Genomic DNA, 19,081 nt, shown 5'->3' with positions numbered 1-19,081 from the left:
CGAATCTTCCACCATCAACTTTGGATTGTCATTGAGCAGATGCTTAACTGCACCAGCCATTATCAACACCATGGCTGCAAGGGCAGTGAAGAGAAGAGGGTAGATTTTTTGGCAATGGCTCTACTTTTGACCCCTGAAAGCCTATCCACCTTCAACAAGATGTTGGATTTTCTGTTACTTATGCTGTTTGAATCCTTTGTCCCTCTCTGTTTTAGGCCACCAAGCTGGCAAGTCAAAACATTCTCTTCATTGCCAGTGATTAACCAGCATAACTTGTAATTTAAGTAGGGCACCTTAGGCAATTCATCAATGCCAGAAGTGACATCCATAAGATGTTTAAGCGAGCACAATATCCAAGAGTTTGGGGGGACTGTGCAAAATGGTACTGGATTAAATCGCTTAGACAACTCAAATAGTTTGATCATGTATGTAGGGTAAATGGTGACAGAGGGGCAAATATTGCAATGCATTTGGACATGGATTAAGGCAAAGTGGAAGAACACAAACGCTGTTGTACTTTATTAAAAAAATAAATATTTTAGCTTTATGGAAGCAGTACATCTCATTTATGATGGGTGTAAATTAATTTATTCATTAATTTATATGTGATCCATGCTTTGAACTGTTGCAGCCTCACCTGTTTTTTTTGTGAAGATCGGTGGAAGCATTTTTTAAAATTTTAACTTAATCTTTGGCATAGTCTGAGATGGAATACTTCCCAGCTGCACTCTATCCAGTGACCTATCTGAGCATCTGTTAACACCTGTTCAGTTGGAGACCTTGAGGATTCTGAAGGTCATCTGGGGTTACTGGGCTGGAAATGAGTATTAATCATCTTTTCCCACTCCCCATGCAAAAAATCTCATGGATCCATGTAAAGTAAATCTTAGATGTCTAACCATACCCATGAGTGAAGTGGCTACTTTTTCCAGTTGTATGCTACACTGTAGTGCTACTTACTATAGGTTTGAGGGAGTATCTCCAGTTTTCTACAATCCACTTTAGCATAGTGTGATGGGACACAGTGAACCCTTAGTGCAGCACATTAAATCAGGACCAACTGACCCGCCCCCACCCACGCTGCAGTACTTTAAGCCGTGACTTGAAGCAACATACTGAATTATGGGACAACCCCTTGACCCATGGTATTACAGATAGACTACACTTGTGGTGCAGCATGCTGAAGCAGAACTTGATAGGATAAACTAGCACATGGTGCAACCAAAGCAAAATACTGCAGATAGGAGAAATTTGTAATATAGATAAAACATGCTGAAAACACTCTAAAGATACACCTTGGCACACCATTAGGAATTTTTTGCATTTCTCCCACCAGCCATCTCCTTGTGACCTCTGTGAGATTGCCAGTTGGGTTCCAATTCGTTCTGAATTCTGGACAACTTTTAGCAGCATTTAAACTCTTTCAGGTCAATTCAGAAAGAACCCTCCCTCCCAGTAAAGGCTTGCATTCCATTCGTTCAGGCTGGATTAAAGCACCAGTCGTGAAAGAGCAGTGCACGCCATTGAGAAGTGTCCAAAGCAGCTTGGCCACGTTGGCATTCCAGCTTTCCTCCGTGTTATGTTGAATATTAGCTGCTGTGCCACCTAACTTTTTAATATGCCAACTACAAAGGTTCAAAACTAGGAGGCACTGGCTAAAAGCTCAAGTTGAGTAGGAAGTGAAATCACATGGACTTTTGGACATGAGGGAAAATAGACTGAGTATCTTTGGCTCATTTCGTAAAGGTAACATGAAATTGACCCATTTAGAAGTTAAATGAAGAAATAGTTTTTCTGGGTGGTGGAAATTTGGAACACTCTTTTTTCCCCCCCCCCTCCACCTCCCAGCCAAAAGCCTGCAATGTGGATCAATTGCAATTTTCAAGACTAGTAGATTTTTATTAAGCAAGGGTATTGAGGGATATGGAGCAAAGGCAGGAAAATGTTGTCGAGGTACAGATTAACCATAGGAGCTGAATGGCCTACTCCCGTTCCATAGAAACCAAAATGTCCGGTTGTGCAAAGTTTGCTTATCTGTCAGGGTGCTATTGGAGGTGCTAGGATTGGTGTCGGAGACCATGGGAGAGGGAGGGGAAATCAGTTAAGCTGTTGTTTTCTATTCATTGATCCTGGGTCTTGTTATTTATGCAAAGCTCCACCCTGCCACAGTGAGAAGTTTAGAAGTTCATTGACACTAACCAGCTGTCTAGAATCTCACATGATCAGTGGCCACTTAGACAATGTACCTTAGAGTGACTGGCATCTATGGAATGGTACCACAGATGTGTAGAACAAATTACTAAGGAAGTCTACTGAAGCAGTTGGTATAAGTGGGTTCAAGAGTCTAATCAAGGAATTGAAGAATACATTAAAAAATTGGGCAGGTAGGATTGATCCCTATAAAGGATGGCCCTTTTGGACTTTGAGGCTTTCGACTGTTCCTAAAAATTCTTATGTTTACAGTTCTCTGACATTTTGCCAATTTTTAGTGTTTGTTGCAGACCTTGCTGTATATATTCCTGCGATCCTCTGTTACATTCATCACTGTGAAGGATCAGAGAGCAAAAAGGTAAGCATTACAGTCAATGTAACTATGGCAATTGCAAAACTGACAACGCCAGAACAAATGCTAGCTGAGATTTTTTTCAGTTATGAGCCATGTACCTGAGGGATCAACTTGCACAAAACCTATAATGAAGTTTAGAAGTAGAAAGTTGTGCCTGAAAGTTGTTCCAGGAGTCAGCCAAGTGGCATCAATTTATTCTGTCTTCTCTGCTATTTCTAGTGCTGCATTTTGGTCAGAAAAATACATGGTTTATTTAATTTTAAAAGGTCAAGCTGTATCAAAAGAAAAAAAGAATTTTCACTTGTATAGCGCCTTTTACAACTGGCAACCAATTTGCACAGAGCAAGGTCCCACAAACGGCAATGATATAAATGCCCAGTTAATCTGCTTTTTATGCTCTGAGGGATAAATTTGATCAGGAAATTGGGAAAACTCTCCTTCTTTGAATGGTGCCATAGAATCTTTTACGTCCACCTGAGCAGGATGATGTGGCTTCAGTTTAACGGCTCATCGAGAAAGTAGCACCTTGGAAAGCGCAGCACTCCCTCAGCATTGCAATGCCTAGTTTACATGCTGAAGTCCTGGAGTGGAATTTGAACTTAAAAGCTTCTATCTCAGAGATGAGAGTGCTACCACTGAGCCAAGGCTAAAATGCATTTGAAATGCTACATTTCCCACTGTTCCCAAGACGAGAAAGATAGCCGGATGGGTGTGGAAATCAGCCAGAGTTCCATGTCCTGACTGCTATCTGGTAACTTTAGTTCTGGAAAGACATGTGTGAGCATAGGATAAATATAGGATCAGACTGATTTTCTGCACCACCTGCCACCAGTCAAGTAGCCTATCAACAATTGTCTGGAATTGTATTCAAAGAATAGTGAGATACTGGAGAGCAGCCTATGCCTACAAAACTGGAATTGATCCTTGGCCCTTTCTGCTCTGTATGACTCAGCATCACACTGACCAGTATATTTACCAACTCGGCCATCAAATGAGGTATTTTTAAAAAAAAGAAGTCTTCAGACATGATCTCAGTTATGATATAGTAAATAAAAGCAAAATACTGCGGATGCTGGAAATCTGAAATAAAAACAAGAAATGCTGGAAATACTCAGCAGGTCTGGCAGTATCTGTGGAGAGAGAAGCAGAGTTAACGTTTCAGGTCAGTGACCCTTCTTCAGAACTTCATGATATAGTAAATGTTTATTGCAATAGGCAAAATAGTGTTCAAAATTGAGGCATTTTGATAGTTTCTCCCTATCTATATTTCCAGTGGCAGGAGGGTCAATAACCAGATGATAATTAGCACAAATGCTGGAGGTGGGGGGTGGTGGTGGTGGGGGGAGGGAGAGATAAGAAATTCTCTGGCGCAATGAGTAATGATCTGGAATACGTGCCTGAAGGGCAGGTAGAAGCAGATTCAATAGTAAGGGTAAGGACCATCCCTATCTCTTTTTTTCTGCTACAAACTGCCAGTCTGATTTCCCTTTCCCATCTCTTCCAACCTTCCCTCTGACATCCAGTCCAAAGAGGTGTGGACATCTTTCTTCAATCGATTACTCTGCCTCTGTTGGCCTCAGCACGTCCCTGAATGGGCGGCGCAGTGGTTAGCACCGCGGCCTCACAGCTCCAGGGACCCGGGTTCGATTCTGGGTACTGCCTGTGCGGAGTTTGCAAGTTCTCCCTGTGTCTGCGTGGGTTTTCGCCGGGTGCTCCGGTTTCATCCCACATCCAAAGACTTGCAGGTGATAGGTAAATTGGCCGTTGTAAATTGCCCCTAGTGTAGATAGGTGATAGGGAATATGGGATTACTGTAGGGTTAGTATAAATGGGTGGTTGTTGGTCGACACAGACTCGGTGGGCCGAAGGGCCTGTTTCAGTGCTGTATCTCTAAATAAATAAAAAATAAATAAATAGAATGCCATGATCTCAGCCTCCCACCCCAGTCCGTGGCACTCAGTTTCTTCATTCCAGCACAAACCCATCAAACCATTTTATCAGAGAACAGCTACCTGCTCTTTTGATTCCCCTCCTGATCCAGCTCTTCACTGTTCACCCTGGCATTTCTAAGCCCTCTTCTTGCCAACCTTATCCTTTTATCGTGTCTCATTTTCTCCTTCATCTCCCCTTTAGAAAGCCTAGTTTGAATTACTTTTCCCTGTCAAACAGCTAGGACAATTTCAAACTCCCACAATGTATCACTTCTGTCCTACTCCATGCTGACCATTTTTTCAATCTGATTTCCATCCTAACCACAGCACCAAAACTGTACTGGTCATCTACCAACATCTTGTGCAGCTTTGACTACAATACATTTTCAGCCTTCATGTGGCCTTTGATACACTCAAGCACTTCATTTTCCTTCACTGCCCCTTTTCTATGGTTCATCTTCATGGCAGTGCTCTCTTGTTTTATTCCTACCTTTTCTGAAAGCAGTGGCCCAGAATATGAGAAAAAGTAACAATGTGTGAATGATGCCTGCTTTTTATTAATGTGCAAATCGTCCAGCAACTTGTGGCGATTCACAACTCACAGGATAGCTCTTCCTCACTACAATTTTCACCACTCCGACATTAGCTTCACCAAAACAGCATCTCTCCCTTAACCTCCCCATGATTTTCGGGTTGCTAGATTTGCACATTAAATGGCCATGAAACTCAACAAAGAAAGTTAAGTCTAATAATTAACATGTATTTTAATGATGTGATAATTATTAATGGCAGCTCTGTCTTGCCCAGAAAGTGAGCAATTAAATTGTGGAGTCTCAGTCCTTCAGGTTGTGAATTGTTGAAGGTTTTTAAAAATGTCAAATTTTATGTTTTCCTTTTCTGCCTTTTTTCTCTCCCTCTTAATCCAATCTTTCTTTCCCCCCCTCTCTCTCCATACCTGATTTGACATTGAATTCATCCACTCTAATTTGCCCACTTCCTCAGTTCTTCCTCTGTTTGTTTCTCAATCTTTATATCTCATTGATTAAGGAGATATACAGTTTGTTCCATTGTTCACCAAGGTCCCAGATGCCCCATTGTCCTCACCTGTACTGTTATAGCTTGCACTTCCAGAAACTTCATAGGGAAAAACTTTTTTGAGCTGATGGTGCAGGAACAAGTCTAACTCATTGGGCACGCTGTGAAATGCCCCACTTCAGCAAATTCCAGGTCATAAAACTTCCCCTGATTCCTCTTCCCATGCCCGTGTGGTCATTTCCAGTGTACCCAAATCTCCACTTCTGGGGCTCAGTCCTTTTTCTTAACCCAGGCACCATAATCAATAACCATGGGACCAGCTTCATTTGCATGCCAATGACACCTAAGTGTTGTGTCCTCAAGTCTACATTTTGGAATTCTGTCCTAATTACTTTTGCTTTCTACCTCTGTTCCCACCTTTAAAAGTCTTGTCAAAACCTACCTCTTCAACCTCTTCTTCAGCATTCTCATGTAAGTGCTCTCTCTCTCTTTTTGTTTGATGTCCACCACTCTTTTAATGTATCTTGAAACATGTTTTGTGAAAGGTACTACATAAATGTAAGTTGTTTGGTGTTTCTAGTAGCTGAGGTGGACAAGGTACAAAATTTAACATATCCGCCTTTACTTAAATACTTGTAACCTCACTGCCGCTTACCTTGATACTTGGATACCTTAAATTCCGCTCTGGTTAGCTCGAGAGGAGTATTGATATTGTAATGGAGTTAAGTGCACTACCTGATCGAGAAGCAAAGCAGGTCCCAGATTCAAAGTCCTTGCCTGAACTAAGTTGACTAATCTCAGTATCAAGTGTTTGGTCTGAACGCCCTGTGCTAAGGAGTGAGGGCACTGGGTGATGATGGAAATCAGCTTGGATTCCTGTTCCTGATTATTATCCGTGTGTGTATATGCATGTTTCAGTATTTGCAGACATGTTTTGGGTGAAGGCAGGATAAGGCTCCACTGTGATGAGTCACCGCCCCATGAAGGAAAATAGCCGACTGGCATTGGCATATAGGCTCTTGTTAAGAATGTCTACAAGTGTACCGTATCCAAGGGCACATATGGAAACACACTGCAGCAAGTCTTGGTGCCTTCAGGAGAGGAGGAGGGAAAATTCTTTTGTGGGGTGGGGGCAAGAGGAGTTGACGAGGAATAAGTTTCACAGTAATCAGCGGAACTTCCGGTTTTTGAGCAGATGATTAATTTAGTACAGTTTGACATTTTAGTGAAGGTGATTGATAGGCTTAGGACATGGGTAGAGAGTTTCAGTTAAACCCTGTGGAACATAGCCGTGGAACAAGTGAGGTCGACACGATCATACAGCAGTGGCTTGCATGGCTTGAGGATAATGTTACTTGAAACCACTCCGATGTTTTGAATTCTGTCACATTATGGAATCATCATTAGATTTACTGGTATTTTAGTATACTGAAACAACAAGACCAAATCACTAACATGTTCTAAATGCTGATAAAAGTCAAGGTGAAGTCTTGTTTGATCTATGATGGGTGCTTCAAGATAATGCACAAAATACGTATGCCATGAAACCAGATCTGTTTGGCTGGTAAACAATTTTTGAAATTGTTTCCCAAGAAGCATGCAGGAAAGCTGTTTGTGGGGTGGAAGAGAGCAGTGGGTGCAGACTACAGGGCAATCAACAGCTGAGAGGGAACAGTAATGACATTTATTCACACTTTGTCCCATGTAATTATCAGAGTACTTCATATGAAGGTAACAGCTGCAATTGCGCATTAACTGCCCCATCTACTTATTTGTGCGCAGTGAGTAAGTGTTCCTAAATTAGCACCTGCGTTACGTGACTAAAATCACACAGGAGCGCAATGCACTTATGTCATAGGACACAAATCCCTAGCCACCGTCTTTCAAAAAAAAACAGAACGCAAATGTTTTTTCTATCTCTGCTGCGTATTTTCATTTCCCCATTTTCACCTGAAGACACTAATTCTTACTGAGCTGTGATGCCTCAACCAAAGTGACCATTCCTCCAGTTAAGTCTTGATAGCAATGTATTTGACTGTGGAGGGCATCACGGTCAAGCCTGATCCTGTTCTGGTCTCACTTTCCAACAATCACTAAAGATTTGTATGCAGATGCCCTAATTGCCATACTATCTCTGTTGAGATCTTGTCATTCTGTACAGACCAGGAATGGAAGCTGGATCTTTCCCGTGTATATGCTTCAGTCCTACATTGGGTGATCAATTAGTCACCATGCAATGCTTTGTAAAGGTTAAATATTGTATATTTATGAACTGCTTTATTTATTATCAATTGCATTCTGTGTGATGAGATGTATGCCTTGTGCTATCATCCGGCAGCCTTTGTTTGAGGGTAATATTTACCTGACCAGTTGTATTTGTTGAGCCGGTTAAATATCTTTACGTTGCAGTCCAGTTGGTTCAGTAGGTAAATGCACCATGCAATTCGGTACAGAGCCATAAAGACCAAAATGATCCTAGGTTCAATCTTTTGTCTGAACTGAAGATCTAGTAGCAGTTGAGAGCTTCAGTTTACCTCAGTGGTGCTGTAGAGGGGAGATGGGCGGGGGTGCCTGGGGGGAGGAAACAGCCAGTGTTCCTATAATAAAATTAGTGCTAGGCCAGTTAGAAGTGAAATCAGCAAGCATTTTTTTGACGCACAGGGTTGTGGAAATCTAGAAAATGCAAAATCCAAAATGTTGTGTACACTGGGTCAATTGGAGCTTTCAGGACTGAGATCAATAGATTTTTGTTAGGTAAGGATATCTAGGGATTTGAAGAAATAGGTAAATGGAGTTGAGGTACAGATTAGTCATAATTGAATAGCGGAACAAGCTTGAGGGGCAGAATGGCCTCCTCCTGTTCCAATGGTCCCACTGCTAATTGCCATCAAATGAGCCCTGCTGGAAAGTGTGTGTGTCTGTTGACATCTGGTGAGGATAGGATTGTGCACATTTGCAATACTCCCTGTGGTCAAATAACCTGACCAGGATTAGGCTTGACTATGGTGTCAGCCATGGTCAAACAGCTGGCTTACACTCACCGTTTAGACTTGCATGGGAAGAATGGGCACTTTGTTGTGTTACAAGAGGCACCAGTGAGACCAGTATGAATCAATACCTTCAGGGGAAAATGGGGAAATAAAAGTACACAGGGATGGAAAAAAGCATTCATAATCTGTTTTGGCAAGGCCACTTTAAATTTATATTACAGTGACGTCTGCACCCGAGTTTGGGCACGGAACAAAAAATCAGCCAGGGTTCCCACTCAGTATCCCAGTTGCCTGTATTGGATGGTTGTTTGCTGGTAAGGGTAGATTGGGCTTGAGCTGTGGTGCCCTCAAGTTGAGTATGAAGTGCCTTGGCTGGATAAGGTGCTGCAGGGTGTCCAAATCATTTGCAATCCCAGCACGTGTTAGCATCTTCAGGAGAGAAGGGAGAAAATTGGTTCGTAAAATAACTCATTGCTTATCAAAAGGCATTGTTCTGTGTAATCGTATCTAAATACCAGTTTGTTCTTGCTAATTAATATCTGAGGGGTATCACAAATGTACAATCTCTACTTTTACTCTTCGCAGGTCTCCTCTATGCTGTGTGTATTGCTGTATCCTGGACTCATTCTTATCGACCATGGGCATTTTCAATATCCTTACTGGTAGTGGTTTTGAATTTTAACGAAACTGTTAAAGCAGCACATTCAGCTCCCCCAGTGGTTCAGTGAGTGACTGCACTGTCTGGTGTGGTACTGAGCCATAAAGAGTAGGATGGGCCCAGGTTCAATGCCCGGCCTTTTACTGAGTTAACTCATTTCAGGCAGGATAACTTCAGTAACCCCACGGCTAAGGGGAAGAAAATTCAGTCAGCAGTTTCTGCTACTGATTTGCTCTTCGTGGATCCCTACTGGAAAAATGTGTGTATGTATTGGATGAGGACAGGACTGTGCTTGATTGCAACACTCCTACTGGTATTTTCACTTTGAGGCAGCAGATTGTCCAGCATCCATTGAACAATAATTCAACGTGAGCCAGATCTTGGAGGTGACAGAAAAGGCATAATACTGAAATGAAATATCTGCCTCTTGATCATAAGCAAATGGAAATTTTCTTGGTTGCCATTCAAACTGAATTTGAAAAGGATTAAATCATTTTATCTAAATCCTACTCCTAAATTCTGAAAATTTTGAATGACATTTTTCTTTTGAAAAGTTTTCATATATTGGTACAAGGCAGTGAAAGAGGTGGTGAGAGTATTAGTTTGTCCACATATGCTGTCCGAGTGAATACTTGTGTGCTGTCCTTAACATGAAAACACATATAACTCTATCAGTTTGGGCCTTGCCCTTTGGGGGCTGCTGGGCCTCCTGTTTGACCGAGTCCTGTTTGGCTCTGTGGCATTTTGCTTGGCTCTTAATTATAAGCAAATGGAACTTTACCACGCACTGCCTTTCTTCTGCTATCTCCTTGGAAACTGTTTAAAGAGAGATCTGAAAGGTGAAGGGTGAGTAACTGAAACAATGAATTAAATAAACTCATGGTCCTTGTCATGTCATATGGATCAAGTGAGGTCTATTTTTAAGACTTGAGAATTGTTCTGTTTTGCCCTCCCTCTGTAAACAGCTTAAAATAAACATGCAAGCTATGTTTTAAGCATATCAGTTTAATTGAGAAGGAAACTTTTTATTCTCAAATATTTCTTCTTGCTCAGCAGACCTTTTGTACATGTCTGTTGGGGTGATTTTGTGCTGTTTGACCTGAGTCAACCTGCAAGCATTTTAATGGTGAATACAGTACTCTTTGTGGAACAGAGTCTCCAGATCAGAAGGTCCCAGGTCTGTGTGCTCTGTTATCTCAGCTGGAGCAGTGATAGGAATGTTGTAATTTGTCTCTGATAGGAGGGATGAAAAAATCATCAGCGTTCTGTTCTGCATTGTTATCCATTAACTCCTACTGGAAGGAGCATGTGTGAACTGCACGAGGACAGAAGTGGACTCGGCTGTTATGACCCCCAAAGTTGAATAGCCTGCTTTCACCCCAGTCTGAAGATTCAGACAGGTAGAATGGCCACTTGTACAAGATATTGGAGAGCTGTCGCTGCTTGTGGGATTATATCCTGGAATGCGTCAGTGCACTCAAAAGGCAGGGAGAAAATTAGAGGTGGAATATACTGCTGTTTATTGATTGTAAGAAAATCTTGCTTTTATGTAGTGCCTTTCACAATCTCAGGTCATCTGCTCCAGTTTCCTCCCACATCCAAAGACTTGCAGGTGATGGGTAAATTGGCCGTTGTAAATTGCCCCTGGTGTAGGGAGGTGATAGGGAATATGGGATTACTGTAGGGTTAGTTATAAATGGGTGGTTGTTGGTCGGCACAGACTCGGTGGGCCGAAGGGCCTGTTTCAGTGCTGTATCTCTGAATGAATGAATGAAAGCGCTTCAGTACTTTTTTTTTTTAAAAGTGTTTTAATTTGGGCAAACGTGGCAGCCAATTTATGCACAGCAAGGGTCCACAAACAACCATGCGGTAGATGGCTTGCTCTGTTTTGTTGGTTGAGGGATAAATATTGGCCAGGACACTGGGGAAGCTCCCCTGCTCTACAGTAGCACCTGAGCAAGCAGATGGTGCTTCAGTGTAATGTCTCATCCAAAAGATAGCACCTCTGTCAATGCAGCAATCCCTCAGTACTGCACTGGAGTGTCAGTCTAGATGATGTGCTCACGTCTTGGAGTGATTTTGACCTCAAACCTGATTCAGGTGAGAATTCTGCCATTGAGTACATCGAGTGAGGAATATTCGTGGAAATGTTGTCTATACCAACTGAAAGATCTTTTACTGGCAACGTAAACCTAATCTATGATGCATCTGAGCTACCTGCTGACTGGTATTTTAGCTTTTAGTCATCTTTTGAGTTGACCTAGTATTCTTCATACTTCTTAAAGCAGTGCTTGTATATCAAAGGCATTTGCTATAGGAATATCAAAAGATGAGATTGCTGACAGCCAAAGACTGCAGGGGACATACATTCTGGCTTAACACTGCCAAAGGGTTCTCATTACAGTCAGTAATTGTATTAAGAGAGTTGGAACATAATCTGGGTTTGGGGAGTGGTTTGGGGGGGTGCGGAGATAGGGGAGAAATTGCAGACACTTTGAGACATTCCTTTATAGATATTACACTGTAGAACCCATGCAGGGCTACGGGGATAAGGCAGGGGAGTGACACTAGTTAAATTGCTCTTTCGGCGAGCCAGCTCAGACATGACAGGCTGAGTGGCCTCCTCCTGTGCTGTAACGATTCGTAATTCTGTACTCTTAGAACCTAAGACTACTTTTAACAGAGATTATATTTCTGCCACTCCTATTGTGCCTCTCTTCTTGTTAACATGTGCATTATGGAAACTGTCAGAATTTATTTTTTATTCACTTATGGGATGTTCGTGTCACTGGCAAGGCCAGCATTTGTTGCCCATCCTTCTTTGCCGTTGAGAAGGTGATGGTAAGCCACTTTCTTGAACCGTTGCAGTCCATGTGGTGTAGGTACACCAAGAGTACTGTTAGGGAGGGTGTTCCAGGATTTTGATCCAGCGAGAGTGAAGGAACAGTGATAAATTTCCAAGTCAGGATGATTTGTGACTTGGAGGGGAACTTGCAGATGTGATGTTCCCACATGCCTGCTGCCTTTGTTCCTAGCTGGTTGCGATCACGGGTTTGGAAGGTGCTGTCGAAGGAACCTTGGCGAGTTGGTGGAGTTCATCTTGTCGATGTGGGGCAGCCATGATTGAAGTGTTGGAATCTCATCTGATGAAAATATTTCAGCTCCCCTCGCCCCCTCTAGAGTCAAATACCAAAACTACCTTCCAGTGCGGTAAGGAGCCATGCAGACTAGGAAGGGCCTACATTTTATCTCCAGTCTCTGCTAAATTAATTGATCTCAACCAGTGAGATGATGGAGATGCTGCAGCTGATTTTGATGTTTTTTGGGTTGTAGAGGGGAAAAATTAGCTAGAGTTCTTGTATGTGGTCACTATCCAGCATCCAGTGCTGGAATGTTTACATGTAGGTATTGATTGAGGACAGGATGGGGGTGCGGAATCCTCTGTAGCTGAATAGCCCTGTGTGCAGAACAGCCACCCCAGTGAGAATTCTGGAAGTCTGTTGGCATTGTGAAACTACCCCTGCGGCCTCAAGAAAAGTGGAGAGAAAATGTGATCCTCTGTAACGTCTCTCCATTCCCTTCTCTTTGCTATGGATATTAATGCTAGGGAGGCAGAGGTGAGCCTGGCTACTCAAGAGAACAAATCTCTTCTCTTCTGTTACAGGATGATACGGTTGATCAAAATTGCCCTCATTGTGCTGATTTCATTTGCTTGCTGCTGGCTGCCCTTCCTCACCAGTGTCCAGCAGTCCCTGCAGGTGCTTCGAAGGCTTTTTCCAGTTGATAGAGGCTTGTTTGAGGTATGTTTGGAAAATGAGCTTCAGGTGACATTACTGTTCATGTTTGTTTAATAATAAATATTTATGTACTATACTAAACTTAGAGGTTGTAGCAGCTGTCAATAATTTCAAGCCATAAAACAGCTTTGAAATATGCACGGGCTTCCTTTGTGTTTGTGTTTATGTGATGGGCGGGCAGGTACTTTAACACCAAGTTGGGTGAAACACTGAGAATGCTGGGAAAAAGACATTTTAAATGTCGAGCAAAGGTTGAGAGTCCAATTGTCCAACTAAACTTAAGCCGCAGAGGCTAGTGTTCTCACCTGACACCAAGTTCATCAGGAAATCTTCCTGACTAACATTTCATCGATAATATTAGCTCAGCATCAGTTTAGAAGGCTGTAGCGGATGACTTATTTGGACATGGGTGAGGATGAACTTGAGAAATTGTTAGCGTAAGCACTCTACAAGTTGAGTGTGACATGTTGGCCATCTCCAATTGCTGTTTAAAAAAAATATGCTGGTAAGTGTAAATTACATTATGAGCTATAAAATTGATATCTTCGGTTTGTTTGTAGAATGCTTCAAGTGTTAACCTTCTAACCTTTCTCTGTGTCCTCATCAAATTCAGGGCAGATATTCTATCTTAGCATGTAGAAGTGAAATGGTTCTATCGGTCTGGGTGTGGCAGGTTTGCCTGTGAAGTTATGTCCCCTCCAGTTGTGACATTGACAACTGTCTCTGCTGTTTCTATTTCCTGACCTGAACGGAGGTATCAAATATTGCATTCTTGATATTGATATCACAGCCATCCACAGATAGGTCATTTATAGAACCAATCTGCCCCAAACTTAACCCTTAAAATTGGCTGTGCACTTGCAATATAAACACCGCAGTCTTGTTTCCACTGACACGGCAGTGCATGCTGGAGACGCACACCTAACTTCTGTCTTTGGTGTTTGGTGCACTGAAATCAAAGGTACAGATGGCAAAATTAAGTTTGTGACTGTTAGCCTGAGTGGCTGAAACTCACTTGTTCCGATCCATACAGGTAACTACAGGTTTCAGCATCCCTCATCTGTGCAATTTCCAGCAACCGGAGCAATTACTGGAGCGAAAAAAAAAAAGTTTTCAAGTGTTTTCTGAAATAACCAAATAAATGGGTGCCACTTTACGCTTACAAGTTTGTTTCCAAATCTTATTTAGATGGTGTTTTTTATTTGCTGTAACAAAACCACAACACTGCCTGTACGTGGCAGAACTTCAGCTGTTGGCAGCCTCCATGTATTTGTGTCACCTTTTCTACTTTCCTTTCTGTTAAAAGTACCTGTACAGTAAATAGGATGCTCTTAACTTTAGGGATGGAGGCAAAGTTCAGGTGTACAGAACAGTTTCTTAAAACAGTTCTCTATTACTTTTTTTTTTCTTTTCATCTAATCAGCTTCTCCTCCTCCTCTGAAGTTGCCAGCTTCTGCTGGCATATAGTTCCACAATTGTTGGTCACCTACTGGTATCTTCCAAGTGGGAATCTAGACATTAAATGTCAACAGGCTATTTAACTGGTGGAGGTATCATATATCATGGTCCATTCCTGTATTCATTCTACATCAACATACAAATACTTTACATGGGGTTCACTGGCTGAAAATGGAAGCCCAAATCTCTCTCTCCTCAACTGTCATAAGAGAAATTGCAAGCAAGATTTCCCTGCATACCTGCTCGAAGCAACTGTAGCACCTCAGTCAAGATCAGGGATTGAACTGGTGACTTGCTCGGTCTACATGGCCCAGTACCACATTAGGAAGAGTATTTATTCACTGAGTCATTGAGGCAGCTTTGGTTATAAGTTCGTAATATCTCATTTAATGTCATTATGCAATACATATGGTAGTGCAGTAAATCTTAGAATTAGGTAATGTAGATAATTACTTCGAACTAAAGTTTTTTTTGTTAAAAGTTTGCAAAACATGTTATAGCAGGCTTTTGCATTTCTTGGCTTCAAACCAGATATGACTTGACTGGGTAATGGGTGAAAGAAAAAACATTTAGGAGACCATGTTTTAGTCAACTCGGGTATGTCTAACGTTTTAACTGCTTTGCAGAAGGCTCAGGACAGGAATGTGTGGATACAGGCTGGAATTTTGTTTAAATGCCCATACAAGAAAGTAAAAAATAATTTTCAATTTCATAACACTTCCATGTCTTTTGTATATCTGAAGTTTTTCACACTTGGTTGGAGTTGAGAAGCAAAAAGGGGATGATCATGCTACTGGGGGTATTCTATAGGCCTCCAAAGAGTGAGAGGAGCAAATCTGTAGGAAAATCTCAGATGCGCAAGAACTATAGAGGGGTGAAATTGGGGGACCTTAATTACTCAAATATTGATTGGGTTAATGTTAATGTAAAGGGAAAAGAGGGGGAGGAATTTCTGAAATGTGTTCAGGAGAATTTCCTCGACCAGTATGTACTTGGTCCAACTCTGAAGGAGGCATTGCTGGATCTGGTGCTGGGAAATGAGTTAGATGAAGTGGATGTGGGGGAACACTTGAGTAAGAGTGATCATTGTATCATAAGCTTTATATTAGCAATGGAGAAGAGTAAAGAACAATCTAAAGTAGAAATTCTAAATTGGAAGAGGGCTAACTTCAATGGGATGAGAGGGGATCTAGCCAGGGTAAAATGGAACCAAAGACTGACAGGAAAAATTAACAGCAATGGGTGAGGAGATGTTGTTTCAGGTACAGGCTAGGTACATTCCAACAAGGGCAATAGGTAAGGGAGCCAAAGCCATGGCTCCTTGGATGATGAGGGAGATAGGGAATGTGATGAAACAAAAAAAGAGGGTGTATGATGTATGTCAGATGAATTCTTCAAGCGAGAACCAGTCCAAATACAACAAGTTGAGAGGGGAAGAGAAAAGGAAAATATGACTGACAAAGAGAGAATGAGAATGGAATGACAGTTAACATAAAAGGAAACTCAAAAATCATCTACTGGTATGTAAATAGTAAGCTGGTAGTAAGAGGTGGGATGGGTCCTATTAGGGTCAAAGAGGGTGATATATGCTTAGAAGTGAGGATAAGTCGAGAATACTTAATGAGTACTTTGTATCGGTGTTTACTAAGGAAGAGTATGCTGTCAAAATAGCAGTAGAAGAGGAGATGGTAGAAGAATGGATGAGGTGAAGATTGATGGGCAGGATGTACTGGAAAGGCTAGCTAAGTCAATAAGTCACCTGGTCCAGATGGCTTGCATCCCAGGTTGTTAAAGGAAGAGGGAGTGGAGATATGAGAAGGGCTTGTCATAATCTTCCAAGCTTCCCTAGATAAAGGGGATGTGCCAGAAGATTGGAGAGTGGCAAATGTGACACCCTTATTCAAGACAAGGCGAAAGGACATTTCTAGTACCTACAGGCCAGTCAGTTTAACATATGTGGTCAGTAATGTTTTAGAAACAATAATCAGGGAAAAAATCAACAGGCACTTAATGTGAGATGTGAGTTAATTAAGGAGAGCCAGCACAAAGTTGTAAAAGGCAGATCATGCTTGACTAATCTAATTGATTTTTTTTGAAGTTACAGAAAAGGTTGATAAAGAGAAAGAAATGCATGTTCTATATATGGATTTTAAGAAAGCCACATAAAAAGCTGGTTAACAAAATTGAGGCTCATGGATTAGGAGGGTCAGTGTGCAATTGGATAAAAAAAATTGGCTTAAGGACAGAAAACAGCGAGTCGTGATTGTTTTTCAGACTGCAGGATGGTAAACAGCAGTGTTCCCCAAGGTTCAGTGCTAGGACCACTGCTTTTTTAATATATATAAAAGACTTAAATATTGGAGTACAGAGTAAAATTTCAAAATTTGCCATAGTACTAAAGTTGGAGGTGTCGCAGACAGTGAGGATAATACAGATCAGCTCCAACAGGACAAAAGGCCACAGACCTGAAACATGAACTCTGTTTTTCTCTCTCCATAGAAACTGCCAGACCTACTGAGTATTTCCAGCACTTTGTTTTTACTTGCAACAGGAACATAGATAGGCAAGCAGAATGGGCAGACAAGTGGCAGATGGAATTTAACACACAGTGTGAGGTCATGCATTTTGGCAGAAGTGATAGGGAGAGGCAATATACACTAAATGGTACAGTTCTGAAGAGTGTACAGGGACAGAGGGGCCTGGGGATTCATATGCATGGATCTTCGAAGGTGTCAGGATATATTGAGAGAGTGGTTAGCAAAACGTATGGGACATTGGGCTTTATAAATATTGAGGTATTGAGTACAAAAGCAGGGACGTTATGCTGAACCTTTATAAACCTCTGGTTCGGCCACAACTAGAGCATTGCATTCTGTTCTGGTCACCAAACTTTAGGAAGGATATGTGGGCCCTTGAGAGGGTGCAGAGGAGATTTACCAGAATTGTTCTGGGGATGGTGGATTTTTGCTACAAGGTTAGGTTGGAGAAGCTGAGGTTTTTCTCTTTGGAGCAAAGGAGATTGAGGGGCGATTTGATAGAGGTGTACAAGATTATGACAGGTTTGGATAGGGTGATCAAATAAAAGCTGTTACTATTAGCTGATAGTACAAGGACTAGGGGACACAGATTTAAGGTTTTGGGCAAGAGATGCAAGGGTCGTGAGGAAGAACTATTTACACAGTGTTTGGTAATCACCTGGAACTCGCTGCCTATGAGGGTCGTGGAAGCAGAGACAATGAATGATTTCAAAAGGAAATTTGATGGGCACTTGAGGGAAATAAACTTGCAGGGCTGCAAGTGATAAAACTGGGGAATGGGACTGATTGGATTGCTCTACAGAGAGCCAACATAAACTCAATGGGCCAAATGGCCTCATTCTATGCCATTATGACTCTGATGTATAATGGCTATGAAGTGAATTGACCATTGTTATTTAGGCAAACGTAGCAGTTACTTTGTGTGCAGAAAAATCGCACAAGCAGCGAGATGAATGAGCAGCTACTGTATTTCTGGTGATGTTGGATTGGGGTGAGTGTTGGCAAGGACTCTAGGAGTACCTGCTTATCAGATGGTGCTATGGTAAATATTCACTGGAACAGGCAGGGGGGAGTTTGGCTTGAATTCCTCTTCAAAGGATGGCACCATCAATATAGCACTGAAGTGTCAGCCTAGATTATGTGTTGCATTAAATCCTGCATAACAAAGACAATGTGCTCCTTATGGTCTTGGACACCAGATCACTAACCAAATCAGCTAGTTCATGAGCAGCTGTCATGATTGATATTACTACAACCTCTAGGCCTCACAGACATCACAGCTGAGCCAAATTCCAACCTACCAGTATGCACACTTTCCAGCATTGTCTTCCTTCCTTTTCTCCTACCCCCTTAATACCCCATGTCTGGACAAATTATGTTCCCCTGCTGCTCCGGAACTTTGAGAATTCAGTTTATTTTTCTTATGGGGATATCATTAAGCAAGTTTTGCTTTTTTAACTTCATTGCCTTTCTTTGTCCATCTGTCCTGAAACCTAGAGCCCAGAGACACATTGCGGAACACATGTTTGATTTCTCCCTCTCTGTTGTGGGGGAGCCAAGCAAATGTCAAGCGGCTTCACCACTCCAGTCTTGCATAGCACTTGGTGTCCAGCCAATAGATGTATTGTTAGAGGCCATTTGCCTTGCATTCCAGTTCTAGCAAATGCATGGCACTGCAGGGACTAGTAAGAGGGGTAAATGAAGAGTAGCATGTTTTGAACAGGGAGAGCAATTGATCCTGACAATGGAAAATTAGATGAAAAAAATCCAGTTAAAAGAGAGATTGAGGTTAAAACACAATCATAAAGAAGAAAAGTCTAAATCTCAACTGTTTTCCTTGGCATTTAGTGGCTAGTAATTAGACAAATCAAGTCCCTTTATTTCTGGAAGTAGAAGAAAAGAATCTCTTATAGAGTATATTCCTGTGTTTCTTTTGCAGGCTGAGGAAATTTGTTTTTTTCAGTGTGTCATTCACTGCATGAGATCAAAGTACCCAATCTATCAGAAGACCTACTGTTCTTTTATTTTATATTCAGATTTCCCCCCTTCCCTCTCCTTTGAGTGTGTTAAGTACTTTCTGGCATACACATCTGTGTGTCAGGACTGGCA

The 19,081-nt window shown here is 41.8% G+C and overlaps 1 protein-coding gene across 2 annotated transcripts in view; it reads left to right on the top strand.

The window, feature by feature from the left end:
• alg6 (ALG6 alpha-1,3-glucosyltransferase) overlaps positions 1-19,081 on the top strand; it is a 44,645-nt gene that overhangs the window by 3,320 nt on the left and 22,244 nt on the right. Inside the window, exons 5-8 of one of the 2 annotated variants that reach the window (XM_068037327.1) lie at positions 2,490-2,569; positions 9,108-9,176; positions 9,845-10,026; positions 12,845-12,980. In XM_068037327.1, the coding sequence (XP_067893428.1) occupies positions 2,490-2,569; positions 9,108-9,176; positions 9,845-10,026; positions 12,845-12,980 (467 nt within the window). The remainder of the gene's footprint in view (positions 1-2,489; positions 2,570-9,107; positions 9,177-9,844; positions 10,027-12,844; positions 12,981-19,081) is intronic. The other variant, XM_068037328.1, reaches the window with a different exon arrangement.

Source organism: Heterodontus francisci, chromosome 8, assembly GCF_036365525.1.
Source record: "Heterodontus francisci isolate sHetFra1 chromosome 8, sHetFra1.hap1, whole genome shotgun sequence".
In the NCBI taxonomy this organism is placed as follows: Eukaryota; Metazoa; Chordata; class Chondrichthyes; order Heterodontiformes; family Heterodontidae; genus Heterodontus; species Heterodontus francisci.
This window is presented reverse-complemented; position numbering and strand designations above follow the sequence as displayed.